This window comes from Entelurus aequoreus, linkage group LG07 (genome assembly GCF_033978785.1).
Source record: "Entelurus aequoreus isolate RoL-2023_Sb linkage group LG07, RoL_Eaeq_v1.1, whole genome shotgun sequence".
NCBI classification, from domain to species: domain Eukaryota; kingdom Metazoa; phylum Chordata; class Actinopteri; order Syngnathiformes; family Syngnathidae; genus Entelurus; species Entelurus aequoreus.
In genome coordinates, this window is record NC_084737.1 from 73315174 (window position 1) to 73330439 (window position 15266).

Below are 15266 nucleotides of genomic sequence, written 5' to 3' on the forward strand. Positions count from 1 at the left end.
TTTTGTTATGGAGCCACCAAGGGCCGCACACCAAAAAAAAATGTAACTATATATATACACTACCGTTCAAAAGTTTGGGGTCACATTGAAATGTCCTTATTTTTGAAGGAAAAGCACTGTACTTGTCAATGAAGATAACTTTAAACTAGTCTTAACTTTAAAGAAATACACTCTATACATTGCTAATGTGGTAAATGACTATTGTAGCTGCAAATGTCTGGTTTTTGGTGCAATATCTACATAGGTGTATAGAGGCCCATTTCCAGCAACTATCACTCCAGTGTTCTAATGGTACAATGTGTTTGCTCATTGGCTCAGAAGGCTAATTGATGATTAGAAAACCCTTGTGCAATCATGTTCACACATCTGAAAACAGTTTAGCTCGTTACAGAAGCTACAAAACTGACCTTCCTTTGAGCAGATTGAGTTTCTGGAGCATCACATTTGTGGGGTCAATTAAACGCTCAAAATGGCCAGAAAAAGAGAACTTTCATCTGAAACTCGACAGTCTATTTTTGTTCTTAGAAATGAAGGCTATTCCACAAAATTGTTTGGGTGACCCCAAACTTTTGAACGGTAGTGTATGTTTATGTATATATATATATATATATATATATATATATATATATATATACGTATATATATATATATATACGTATATATATATATATATACGTATATATATATATATATACGTATATATATATATATATATATATACGTATATATATATATATACGTATATATATATATATACGTATATATATATATATATATATATATATATATATATATATATATATATATATATATATATATATATACGTATATATATATATATCCACGACAATACATCGTTGACGCACTTTAGCTACGGAGCTAACGTGATAGCATCGGGCTCAAATGCAGATAGAAACAAAATTTTAAAAAAACCTGACTGGAAGGATAGACAGAAAATCAACAATACTATTAAACCATGAACATGTAAATACACAGTTAATAATTTCCAGCTTGGCGAAACTAACTAACTTAGCTACGGAGCTAACGTGATAGCATCAGGCTCAAATGCAGATAGAAACAAAATTTAAAAAATCCCTGACTGGAAGGGTGGACAGAAGATCAACAATACTATTAAACCATGAACATGTAAATACACGGTTAATAATTTCCAGCTTGGCGAAGCTTAACAATTGAAGCTAACTACGGAGCGGCGGCGGCGGCGGCGGGCGTTGTAGCTTTTGACGACACCCCGGCCGCCATCAGAGTCGGCAAGAAACATATATTTCCCCAAAGTTACGTACGTGACATGCACATAGCGACACGCACGTACGGGCAAGCGATCAAATGTTTGGAAGCCAAAGCTGTACTCACGGTAGTGCGTCTTGTATCCAGCTCAAACACAACACAACCTCCTGATTGTGTTGCTGTAGTCCGCTGCTAATACACCGATCGCACCTACAACTTTCTTATTTGTAGTCTCCATTGTCCATTAAACAAATTGCAAAAGATTCACCAACACAGATGTCCAGAATACTGTGGAATTGTTCGATAAAAACAGAGCAGTTTGTATGGTGACACATTGGGTACGAATACTTCCGTTGCCGTCGTGACGTCACGCGCAAACGTCATCCTACATAGACGTTTCCAACCGGAAGTTTAGCGGGAAATTTAAAATTGCACTTTATAAGTTAACCCGGCCGTATTGGCATGTGTTGCAATGTTAAGATTTCATCATTGATATATAAAATATCAGACTGCGTGGTCGGTAGTAGTGGCTTTCAGTAGGCCTTTAATCGTTAGGGCTCCCCAAAAGCATTTGTTTTTTAAATCTTTAGATCTATGTGTCAATATAAATGTGTAAGTTTTATTTGTATGTTTTATCCCCTTTGTGTTAACTAAAAGCCCTACTTCTGTGGCAAAAACACCAAATATGCAACATTTTCCCCCCAAAAAGTTTAAAAGTGGAATATTTGATATGAAGTAAATGAAACCATAAATAGGTCAATAATTCATAACATTGATTTTATTTTATTTTATTTTTGAGCAATGAATCTGACCCTAAATCCCACTAAAATTGTCAAGGATCCAAAAGGGCTGCACTCATAAAATTGCTGACAATTTGTCAAACATAATTGTTTGTTTTTTGTTTAATTGCCTTAATCTCTAGATCAACTTCAGATCTGTCTGTCGAATATAAGTTTTTTTTTAATGTTTTTTTTTTCTTTGTTTTGTGGCCTTTTTTATGTTAAACCCACAAAATGTGGCATTTTTTCCCCAAAAATATTTCAAAGTGGAATATTTGATGTGAAGTAATTGGAGCCTTACTAATAGTGTTTTTAGAATGTGCCGCGGGCCTCTAAACATTCCATGGCGACTAGAAATGGCCTCCTGGCCACACTTTGGACACCTCTGTCCTATAGCAAATAGCCATAAAATGATGTGCATGTGTGTGGTCTCACTTAATGCTTCTTCCATCAGGTTCTGGCAGAGCTGAAGAAGTCAAACTTCTCTCTTTTAAACCAGACTATTCACTTTGATGAGCACGGGGATCCAAAGTTTGGATCTTATTTTATCGTCTTCTGGAACCAGAGTGGGGACATAGAGGAGGCTGGGTTTTATGAGTTTCCCTCCTTAAATAACTTTTTTATTAATGACACCAAGATTCGTTGGCATGGAAACGGGATGGTAAGTTATCTATCCTCATTTTTTGGTCAAGATGATATTTGCTAGTGTCAATTTTAGTATTTGCAGTTTTTTGTGCCAAGAGAGCTGTGAAAAGAATGTATTTGGATGTACAATTGCACTTATAATATCTAATAAAAAGATTAACAGTTTCCTATCAGGTTGTTAAAAATGTGTGATTAAAAACTTTGTAGTTTGTATGCCTGGCTGGTAGATGGTAATGTTAATTTTAAAGCAGTAATAGTTTCAAAATCGTTTTTGAAATTTATATTTTCAAGCCCCAAAAATATTTTTTTTTAATGCTAAAAAGGTTCTTTGTGCTCAATTGATGTCAGATCTAAATAATTATTTATAATTAATAATACAATAAAATATGAATATATGCGTTCGGAATATATTCACAGCGCTTCACGTTTTCCACATTTTGTTGTTACAGCCTTATTCCAAAATGGAATACATATTTTTTTCTCCTCAAAAGTCTGCACACAATACCTCATAGTGACAATGTGAATAGTTTTTTGGTATTTTTTCTGCAAATTAAAAAAAAAATCACGTACATAAGTATTAAGTCATTTGATGCACCTTTGGCAGCAATTACAGCCTCAAGTCTTGTGAATACGATGCCACAAGCTTGGTCATGTTCTCTGTATTTTTTCTAGCTGATAAAAAGATGAAATGACTGACTGTAAATGTGCTTTGTGTAGCACATCGTGTGCGCTGTACAGTACGCCACCATGAGTTATATCATCCTTTTCTCAATGTACGATCTTTGGTCAGCACAGACCCTTGCTACATCTCCAACAACGTAACACAATGAAGTCCACTTTTTACTTTAAACATTATCTGAGCCGAAATGTGCTGTCAGCAGAAGATTAAAGCACACTGAAGTAACTAATGTTGGTTTCACATGAATGAAACTGCTGTGAAACGCTAACTGTACAATAATCCATCCATCCATCCATCTTCTTCCGCTTATCCGAGGTCGGGTCACGGGGGCAGCAGCCTAATAATGGTAATCTTGAATGCAAAACAGGCGCTATGCATATGGGCTTCGCGATCAGTAGGTGTTTTGTGTGAATAAGCACATTAAAATGTAAACATTGAATTAATTTAATATTTTACCCCAAACGTATTCCTGGCCGCGTCATGCTCTATCACTAATGAGAATATGATGACCAAATTTCCACTTTTACTTCTGTCGGCTGTGTGGTGGATGTCATTAGTACCTACATTAAAAAGTGGAAGTTTTTGGGCTCAAATCCCGGGCATGGATGAAAATCTTTTGTGTTTTTTAAATTTATGTTTTAATGATTTTAAAATTATTTAATAGGCTAAAATTAAGCAAATTAATCCAAATAATTCTCATTATCAAAGATGTTAATGAGTGATAGATACATACTAGTGTTGTCCCTATACCGATGTTTTGGTACCGGTACCAAAATTATTTCGATACTTTTCTGTACTTTCCGATACTTTTCTAAATAAAGGGTACAACAAAAAATGGCATTCTTGGATTCATTTTAACAAACAATCTTACAGCATTAAACATATGTTTCTTATAGCAAGTTTGTCTTTAAAGGCCTACTGAAATGAATTTTTTTTATTTAAAGGTTAGCTCTGATGCTGCTAACTTAATGCTAACATACAATGAACAGGCTAAAAGAAAAAATTGGATTGCGATTGTTTTAAACTTGTACAAACGTTTAACGAAAAAGATTGGCATTGAATGGCAGGATTAATAGTCCCTGGAAGGTGAAGTTTTAACCTTCCTGTATTGCAAAACCTTGGAAAAAAAAGCAAGATAAAGATGTTTTCCCCTAAAAATTGTAAAGCACTAACTAGCTTAACAAAAATCAGTATTTTGTAAATAAAAAAGATCAGTTACCTTTCACACATGCAGGAAGGTATCACATTTTTTTTTATGTAACTGTGTTGCGGTTTTGTGTCGTGTGCAGGTTCCAACATCTCGATGCTCTCAGGAATGTCCTGTAGGATTTGCAAAGAAACAAGACGGAATTTACAAATGTTGCTTTACGTGTGAGGAATGTCCCAAAAGAACCTACATCAACATCACAGGTACATCATCATGAAGACCATACACATGCAGCGCGGCCGTTGTAGAACTTGTTTTATGCTAATTAGACAATAATGTAATGCATTACATTCATGTTCATTGAGAGCCCCTATCAGTGACGTGCGGTGAGGTTCATGGCTGGTGAGGCACTGACTTCATCACAGTCAGATTTACAAACATATAAACCCTAAAGAGTATCTTATTCACCATTTGATTGGCAGCAGTTAACGGGTTATGTAAAAGCTCATACCAGCATTCTTTACACATACAAACTGTAGCACACAAAAAAGCACATTTAATTAAAAAAAACTTTATTATGGTCTTACCTTTACTTATAAATGAAGTCCATGCGCCGCTCCTTCTGAATAAAAGCATTGATAACTTGTTTATAGAAGTCTTCCTTATCTTTCTTCAGTTTTAAAAGTCTCTCTGTCTCGATGGAGATCTTCCTTTAATTATTACCTCCTGCTTCGATTGAAAGTCCAGTTTAGAAAACTGTTTTATTTTAGATATGTAATCCTCCATGTTAAAAGTCGAGGCGAGAGGAAAAAAACAAAACGCTGCACTTGACTTGCTAACTGTTGCTGCTTGTTGTCACTTATTCTGCAGCTGAGTAGTCGCAAGAATGATCCCTGGGATCACTAGCGCCCTCTACCACCAGGAGGCGGGAGAACTGTGAGCCTCACCCAGTGCGTCTTCGCAGCCGTTTTATGATTGCTCAGCACAAGAAATATGTTACACACATACAGTTGTTGACAAAATACACTGTACATTATATACCTCAGCTAACTAAAGTATGGAAATTTATAATATAATTCATATAGCAATACGGTCTCACTGCACAGCAGGCCAGCAGTTAGCCGAGTCATTGCGCAATACATGGTGAGGCTCAACTGGCTGCTGACTCACCGCAAGTCTCTTCTCAGTATTTTAAAGGCAAATGTGATAATTAAGCGATTTTGAATAAAAAATAATCTAAAACTGGTGAAGTTAAATAGAAAATAACTTTATAGTATAATCACTGGATACATATAACAATTTAATGAATTTTTTTTCTTTTAAAAATTTTTTTCTTTCCATGATGGCACGTGAGGCCCCGCCTCACCTGCCTCCCCTGACTGCACGTCACTGGCCCCTATGTAGTTATGGCTGCCCTCAGAGGGCCACTTGTAACAGTGTATATATATATGAATTTTAATATCAATCAATCAATGTTTACTTATATAGCCCTAAATCACGAGTGTCTCAAAGGGCTGCACAAGCCACGACGACATCCTCGGCTCAAATCAAATTTTAATATATAATCGCCTCATTAATATTGCACAATTATCTATGCATTTGATTATTGGTTATTGATGCACATTATTTCCAGGCTTCTGCGGGCCTTGAGTTTGACACACATGCTTTATTCTATTCTAACATTTCCATCACTGATTGTCCAGAAGAAAATGTTCCGCACAGGATATAATGGAAATTGTATTAATCTGCACCAAGGGTAAGTGTGTGTGGTCGACAAAAAAACAGTATTTCAATATCACATTTTAATATTAAATGTTATACAATAGTACAAAGAAGCTCCTCATTATTCAGTACTTCACTCTTTAAACGTTTTTGTCAGCCAGCCAACTGTGAAAATAAGTTAAGCCCTGTCAAGCGTAAAGGCAACTTGGTTGAATGGATAAAAATGCATTGCACAGGTGTCAGGTACCACATCATTTAAAAGGACCTGCCACATCATTTAAAGTGTCCTGCCACATAACTTAAAGTGACCAGCCACATCATTTAACATGACCCATTACATTATTTATTGTGACTTGCCACATTTTTTTAAAGGCCTACTGAAATGAATTTTTTTTATTTAAACTGGGATAGCAGATCCATTCTATGTGTCATACTTGATCATTTCGCGATATTGCCATATTTTTGCTGAAAGGATTTCGTAGAGAACAACAACGATAAAGTTTGCAACTTTTGGTCGCTGATAAAAAAAAGCCTTGCCTATACCGGAAGTAGCGTGACGTCACAGGAGGAAGGGCTGCTCACATTTTCCCATTGTTTACACCAGCAGCGAGAGAGATTCGGACAGAGAAAGCGACGATTACCCCATTAATTTGAGCAAGGATGAATGATTCGTGGTTGAGGAACGTGAGAGTGAAGGACTAGCGTGCAGTGCAGGACGTATCTTTTTTCGCTCTGACCGTAACTTAGGTACAAGGGCTCATTGGATTCCACACTTCCTCATTTTTCTATTGTGGATCACGGTTTTGTATTTTAAACCACCTCGGATACTATATCCTCTTGAAAATGAGAGTCGAGAACGCGAAATGGACATTCACAGTGACTATTATCTCCACGACAATACATCGGCGAAACACTTTAGCTACGAAGCTAACGTGATAGCATCGGGCTCAAATGCATATAGAAACAAAATAAATAAACCCCTGACTGGAAGGATAGACAGAAGATCAACAATACTATTAAACCATGGACATGTAAATACACGGTTAATGCTTTCCAGCCTGTCGAAGCTTAACAATGCTGTTGCTAACGACGCCATTGAAGCTAAATTAGCAACGGGACCTCACAGAGCTATGCTAAAAACATTAGCTCTCCACCTACGCTAGCCAGCCCTCATCTGCTCATCAACACCCTTGCTCACCTGCGTTCCAGCGATCGACGGAGCGACAAAGGACTTAACCCGATCACCGATGTGGTCGGCGGCCCGGAGACGGAGGAAGTCAAGGTGAGGTCGGCGGCTAGCGCGTCTGCTATCCATCTCAAAGTCCTCCTGGTTGTGTTGCTGTAGTCCGCCGCTAATACACCGATCACACCTACAGCTTTCTTCTTTGCAGTCTTCATTGTTCATTAAACAAATTGCAAAAGATTCACCAACACAGATGTCCAGAATACTGTGGAATTTTGGGATGAAAACAGAGCTTTTTTGTATTGGATCTCTCCGTGACGTCACGTGCATACGTCATCATATCTAGACATTTTCAACCGAAAGTGTCGCAGGAAATTTAAAATTGCACTTTATAAGTTAACCCGGCCGTATTGGCATGTGTTGCAATGTATGCAAGATTTCATCATTGATATATAAACTATCAGACTGCGTGGTCGGTAGTAGTGGGTTTCAGTAGGCCTTTAAAGTGACCTGCTATATTATTTAAAAATGGCCCACCTCAGTATTTTTATGGCCTACAAAAATAAAGCACATTCTGGCTAAATGAACTGTTTGTTATTTCAATTTTGATAGAAAAATTTACTACCCGCAGTTGGGTATGTTCTACACTTAATACTCTGATTTTGCAACAAGAATTTCTAGCATTTTTTCTTTTGGTTATCAAAAATAAAATACTTCAATATTTTAGAGCAAGTTATCCATCAGTCTGTTAGTAAAGCATATGCAGTAACAGTCAAAATAAGTTGCCATTTATTTTCATGTATATTCACTGTTAAATGTGGCGCCGTGTTTCATGTACCGATTTGGTAGTAAATTGGTTCAAATGTAAACAATAACCATCCCTTATGTGAGGTATGCTTGCAAATTCTGATTTGTTGCACTTCAGAGGTTCCATTGTTTGGTTTCTTTGCTGAACAGAGTCAAGAATAATTCATGACTAACCCTTCCTGTTACCGTGTATCTGAAGTAAGCAGTAGTCTGTGTTGACTTGTGTGCCCCACAGATGATCCGTACACGTGTGTGGCGTGCAAGGAGACAGAGTGGTCGACAGCAGCCAGTACTTCATGCACTCAGCGACAGGTGCAGTACGCCTCATTTCAAGACATTAGTACCATATCGATCTTGGTGGCCATGTTGTTCTTGCTGGGCCTGGCGGTCACCATGTGTGTCGTCTTTGCTCGCAACTACAACACGCCAGTCGTCAGGTCGGCCGGTGGCGTCATGTGCTTCCTGATTTTGGGCTGTCAGTGTCTGTGCAGTGTGAACATCGTCTTCTTCTTCGGCAAGCCCACCCACTTGTCGTGTGTCTTAAGGCACTGGCCCTTTTCTTTGTTTTACACTACATGTATCGCATGTTTTACTGTGCGCGCTTTCCAGATTGTTTGCATTTTCAAAATGGCTGCCAAGTTCCCCAAAGTCTACAGCTGGTGGATGAAATATCACGGGCAGTGGCTGGTCATTTTAGGGACGTTTATGACCCAGTCCGTCCTGATTGCCAGTACTTACTCTCATTCCACCCCCAAGCCGTACAACGACACTCAGTGGTCTCCTGACAAAATCATACTGACCTGCGACACAAATTCAGCAAGGGTTACTGCTCCTATTACTGTTTTATTAGCTTTGTGCATCATCTGCTTCATTTTCTCCTACATGGGAAAAGACCTCCCCAAAAATTACAACGAGGCCAAATCCATAACCTTCTGCTTGCTTCTGATGGCTCTAAACTGGATCATCTTTGCAACTGTTGATGTGCTTTATAAAGGCAAGTACCTCCAAACCCTGAATGCTCTGACAATGCTCTCTTGCATCTACTCCTTTATGTTGTGGTATTTCCTCCCAAAATGTTACATCATCATATTTCAACCCCACAAAAACACACAGCAGTACTTCCAAGGCCTCATCCAGGACTACACTAAAACAATAAGCCAGTAAGCAGCCCTATTAATACTACTCTTTCTCTAGTTAGGAACTATACACATGCAGAAACTCTGTCAAAATATTATTGAATTGACTGTCAGCCTATTACTCGCATATTTGTGTTAATCTTTGCCAATGTTATTTGCCCAAGATTATGGTAATGGTTATGGTGTTTGTTTATTTTGAATATACATACAATTACAATATGATACGTCACATGTTTCCAGTTTCTCATTACAGCATGTCGGAAAAGGTGTAGGAAGAAGCAGAGCATAGTTTAGACGAATAATTTTGAAACACAACATTTCCTTTAGATTTTTGCTTGCATTTGCATTAGAATATATGATAAGTGTGATTTTGCTTGTTTTTAGCAGTCAATTTGTATTTCAAGCTTGAATTCCATTGCAACATGTACAGTATGTAATGTTTTTTTTAATTTGTTTACTCATTTGTAGGTTCTAATGGTGATCAAGTTATTTTCTTGTATATTTTAATCAAATGTATGTTCTGTATTTTAGCTGGTTCAATAAGAGTGACTAATTCGACTATAACCCCAATTTGCACTTAAACGTGTGTTTTACAATATTTCACAAATATTAGTCCTTTTAAAGCACATAAGCTTTTTATTTACTTATGTCACGTCCAAATGTAAACATACTGTGCATTTATGTACAATATTTTCCATCGCAATGATGTACCAAATAGATTTATTTACACATATCATTAATTCGATTTGTTGTAAATATTTGAAATTTTAAAGAGAATTCACACGAGGCCGATCTGCCTATACATGCAGATCACGGGCTACGTGTGTTTAGGTCTTTGATTGATTGATTGAAACTTTTATTAGTAGATTGCACAGTGCAGTACATATTCCGTACAATTGACCACTAAATGGTAACACCCCAATAAGTTTTTCAACTTGTTTAAGTCGGGGTCCACTTAAATTGATTCATGATACAGATATATACTATTTTTATAATACAGTCATCACACAAGATAATCATCAGAGTATATACAATTCATTATTTACATTATTTACAATCCTGGGGTGTGGGATATGGAAGGGGAGGGGGGGGGGGGTTAGGATTGGTTGGTATCAACACTTCAGTCATCAACAATTGCATCATCAGAGAAATGGACATTGGAACAGTGTAGGACTGACTTGGTAGGATATGTACAGCAAGTAGTGGACACAGAGAGAGAGATCAGAAATTATAAGAAAACGTGTCTACATTTGATTATTTACATTTGATTATTTACAATCCGAAGAGGTCTGATGTGGAAGGGAGGGTGTTAGTTTAGGGTTGAAGTTGCCTGGAGGTGTTCTTTTAGTGAGTGCATATGAGACAATGAGGGGCTCTTTTTGCGTGAATAAGCACACGTGAAATGTCAATTGATGAATGACAGGGTGATTGTTCTACGCAAACATGTTCAGTCACTGATAAGAAAATCATGGTAAATTTCCCCGGACCCGGACAAAGTGCTCTGTGGCGCGCATAAAGTGTTAGTGCTGCGATCTAAAGAGTGTCCGGGAAATATGTACATTTACAGTATGTTTTAATTTTGTTAAATTTGTTATTTTGTGCTGAGAACCCAATTTAGCCCTGATTTATCGACCACGACACAAGTGTACCGTATTTTTCGGACTATAAGTCGCAGTTTTTTTCATAGTTTGGCCGGGGGTGCGACTTATACTCAGGAGCGACTTATGTGTGAAATTATTAACACATTACCGTAAAATATTATTTAGCTCATTCACGTAAGAGACTAGACGTATAAGATTTCATGGGATTTAGCGATTAGGAGTGACAGATTGTTTGGTAAACGTATAGCATGTTCTATATGTTATAGTTATATGAATGACTCTTACCATAATATGTTACGTTAACATACCAGGCACGTTCTCAGTTGTTTATTTATGCGTCACATAACGTACACTTATTCAGCCTGTTGTTCACTATTCTTTATTTATTTTAAATTGCCTTTCAAATGTCTATTCTTGGTGTTGGGTTTTATCAAATAAATGTCCCCAAAAAATGCGACTTATATATGTTTTTTTCTTTCTTTATTATGCATTTTAGGCCGGTGCGACTTATACTCCGGAGCGACTTATACTCCGAAAAATACGGTAGTTATATTATCATTTTATATAACATCCTTATGTTACAAAATGAAGCCATGTACACTTTAGACCAGGAGTGGGCAAACTTTTTGGCTCAGGAGCCACATTGGCTTTTAATAAAATTAGACAGACGGGCCGGGCGAGCACATGAAGCACTTCAAAGCATATCATATCTGTTGGAACTAAGAGTAGGCTTCTCAAACATGGGCTAATTTAATCATGATACATCTATTTTCAACAGTATCATATCAGAACATCAAAGAAACATAAAAATGGTATTTAAGGGTTAACACGTACATTCTCTTTTAATAGAAGCAGTGTTGTTGATCACCCTTTTTTTGCCAGTGCGTCAAAGTCTAGTATCAGTTTTGTTGTGGCAATTCTCAAAACAGATCTTTGCTCAATTCGGTTTTAACATTTGGCGGGCCGGATTAAAAGCACCAACGGGCCGGATGTGGCCCGCGAGCCATAGTTTGCCCATCCCTGCTTTACACTATAATATAGATGTATTAATTTACCAGTGCACTTAGTATGGTGGTTGTATCTGTTTGTAATCATTTGGTTGTCCAAGGAAAAAATATTAAAAACTCAACATTGTGTTTTTTGTGTTGATTTTTCTTAAGCTTGTTCAGTTTATTAATGTATTTCATGCACTAATATAAATGACGTGTTTTAAAATCAAATGAACTCAGCTGTGTGCCATATCTGACTGTGTAAATAGCATCCAAATTAATTTATAAAATCAATTGATTAATAATTTGATCATCACATATTTGTTTAATTCAAACCCCGGCCGAGTCATACTAAAGACTATAAAAATGGGACCCATTGCCTCCCTGCTTGGCACTCAGCATCAAGGGTTGGAATTGGGGGTTAAATCTGCTCACTGCTCCCCTCACCTCCCAGGGGGTGAACATGGGGATGGGTCAAATTTCACCACACCTAGTCTGTGTGAGTGTGACAATCATTGGTACTTTAACTTTAACTTTAACTTGTAATCGACTTTGCACTGATGCTCTGTATGTTGATTGTATTCTTGACACTTACCATACCATACCATACCATACCATACCATACCAACTTTATTTATAAAGCCCTTTAAAAACAACCACAGTTGAAGAACAAAGGGCTGTACACCACAAAGAAATAAAGGCAAAGGACAGACTAAAAAATAAAATACCAAAAATATAATACATGCCTGCACATTGGGAATGATTGAGCTTTTCTTCACTATCCTCGCATGCACTGCAAGGTCTGGAGAATGTCCTGACTTGACCCTCTAGGAGAGTGATTCTCAAACTTTGGTACGCAGGCTCCATTTAGTGCAGTGTTTTTCAACCACCGTGCCGCAGCACACTAGTCTACCGTGAAATACAGTCTGGTGTGCCGTGGGAGATTATATCATTTCACCTGATTGGGTTAAAAATATTTTTTGCAAACCAGTAATTATAATCCGCAAATGTCAGATTGTTGAGTGTCTGTGCTGGTTAGAGCTTGACAGAGTAACCGTGTAATACTCTTCCATATCAGTAGGTGGCAGCAGGTAGCTAATTGCTTTGTAGATGTCGGGAACATAGTTTGTCGTGATCACAATATGCAGACGACAGCGGGAGGCAGCGTGGAGGTAAAAAGGTATGTAATGCTTAAACCAAAAATAAACAAAAGGCATTGAAGCTTAGGGATGGCTATGCAAACTGAACTGGCTGCAAAGTAAACAAAAACAGAATGCTGGAGGACAGCAAAGACTTACAGCGTGTGGAGCAGACGGCGTCCACAAAGTACATCCGTACATAACATGACAATCAACACCAAAATAGGAGTGCAAGACGAGAACTAAAACACTACACACAGGAGAACACCAAAAACCTCAAAATAAGTCACGGCGTGATGTGACAGGTCGTGACAGTACGCCTACTTTGAGACAAGCGCTATAGTGATGCATGCATACTTGCCGACCTTGAGACCTCCGATTCCGGGAGTTGGGGGGTGGGGCGGGGGGTGGTTGGGGGAGGGGGCGTGGTTGGGGGCGTGGTTAAGAGGGGAGGAGTATATTTACAGCTAGAATTCACCAACTCGAGTATTTCATATATATATATATATATATATATATATATATATATATATATATATATATATATATATATATGAAATACTTGACTTTCAGTGAATTCTAGCTATATATATATATATATATATATATATATATATATATATATATATATATATATATATATATATATATATATATATATATATAAATAAAAGAAATACCTGAATTTCAGTGTTCCAGAGGCTATCCAGTAGATGGCAGTAATGTCCTGTTCAAGAGTGTCACAACATTGCTGCTTACGGCAGACGAACTGCTTTACGGTAGACGAAAACGTGACTGCTGTTGTTGTGTGTTGTTACCGCGCTGGAAGGATGTTAATGAAACTGCCTAACAATAAACCCACATAAGAACCCAAGAACTCGCCCTCGATCATTCTACAGTAATAACGTGATTGGGCAGGCACGCTGTTTATATCGTGGGAAAGCGGACGTGAAAACAGACTGTCGCCGCTGTCCCCACTCAGGACCGTATGGAGCTGGAGGGGGCGTGGCCTCCAGCTCCGGCTGAATTCCGGGAGATTTTCGGGAGAAAATTTCTTCTGGGAGAATTCCGGGAGTCTCCCGGAAAATACGGGAGGGTTGGCAAGTATGGATGCATGCTTGGTTATGGTTGGAATTCATATCCAACAATTGCGAGAACAACTTTTTACTGTCAATATTGGCTGCTGAGTTTAATTTTTTTATGTTTTCTGCTAGTGGTGTGCCTCGAAATTTTTTCAATGAAAAAAATGTGCCTCTGCTCAGAAAAGATTGAAAAACACTGATCTAGTGATATGCTAAAGAATCACTTGATTAAAGTACAGTGTTTTATTTTTCTATATTCACACACAGTGTTACTGTTCAAATTGTGTGTAATGTTACAGTAGCCAAAATAGTGTTTTTAATGAATACTTAGGCTACTGCATTTTAATGTTGGTCATTATGGTGGTATGTGGAAAGCCAAGTGTTTTCTGAGGTGGTACTTGGTGAAAAAAGTTAGAAAACCACTGCTCTAGGACATACATATTGTAATAGCAGTTAAGTGCCGCCAAGACGAAAAACTGTTTAGGGAATTTGGAATATATATTCTTTTTGGATTCTTTTTTTTTTTTCCTCAAATCTCTCAAGCATCTCACCTTTTGGATGCCTATTTGATCTAAATATGTCAGTCTTTTGTTTGGAAAAAATGTACAAAGTTATTATGTATATAGTAAATATAAAGGGCTGAGATAAACCGCGGTAAAGCCTGATTAGTTCATTTTAATCCGTTTCTTATTTTTTGCCGGGTCAGATTCCAAACTTATAACTATTTAGTATCATGGGATTAAAAGAAAATCTTATTATTACAATTACAATTAGTCATTGCACAGTACAATATATGAAATAATTTATAATAAAAATATTTCAATTGAATATTAAAAAACATCTTGAGTATAACACCCATAAAGTTATGACCACAAACAGCGAAAATGTACCTGAAAGGACGAAAAATAGTACTCTAAGGGTTAAAAGCCAATGTTCCATGCAGTGCTTCTCTCAGGCCTCCTCCCCGAGGGGGGTATGTGATCATTCCTGCAGGGGCCAATTGGCATTTTGTTGCGGCTTTTGACTCCTGCAGACACGGGAGGATGAACCGTGAAAGTAGGAACGAATTGTTAAATGGTGCCACTTAGCTGGGCATATGGCGCCGTGGGGGA

At 37.6% G+C, this 15266-nt stretch overlaps 1 protein-coding gene across 1 annotated transcript in view; it reads left to right on the top strand.

Annotated features, from left to right (window-relative positions):
- Nucleotides 1-9371, top strand: part of LOC133654408 (taste receptor type 1 member 1-like) — a 14303-nt gene extending 4932 nt beyond the window's left edge. Inside the window, exons 4-6 of the mRNA XM_062054722.1 lie at nucleotides 2479-2685; nucleotides 4638-4758; nucleotides 8443-9371. Coding sequence (XP_061910706.1) covers nucleotides 2479-2685; nucleotides 4638-4758; nucleotides 8443-9371 — 1257 coding nt within the window. The remainder of the gene's footprint in view (nucleotides 1-2478; nucleotides 2686-4637; nucleotides 4759-8442) is intronic.
- The last annotated feature ends 5895 nt before the right edge of the window (nucleotides 9372-15266 follow it).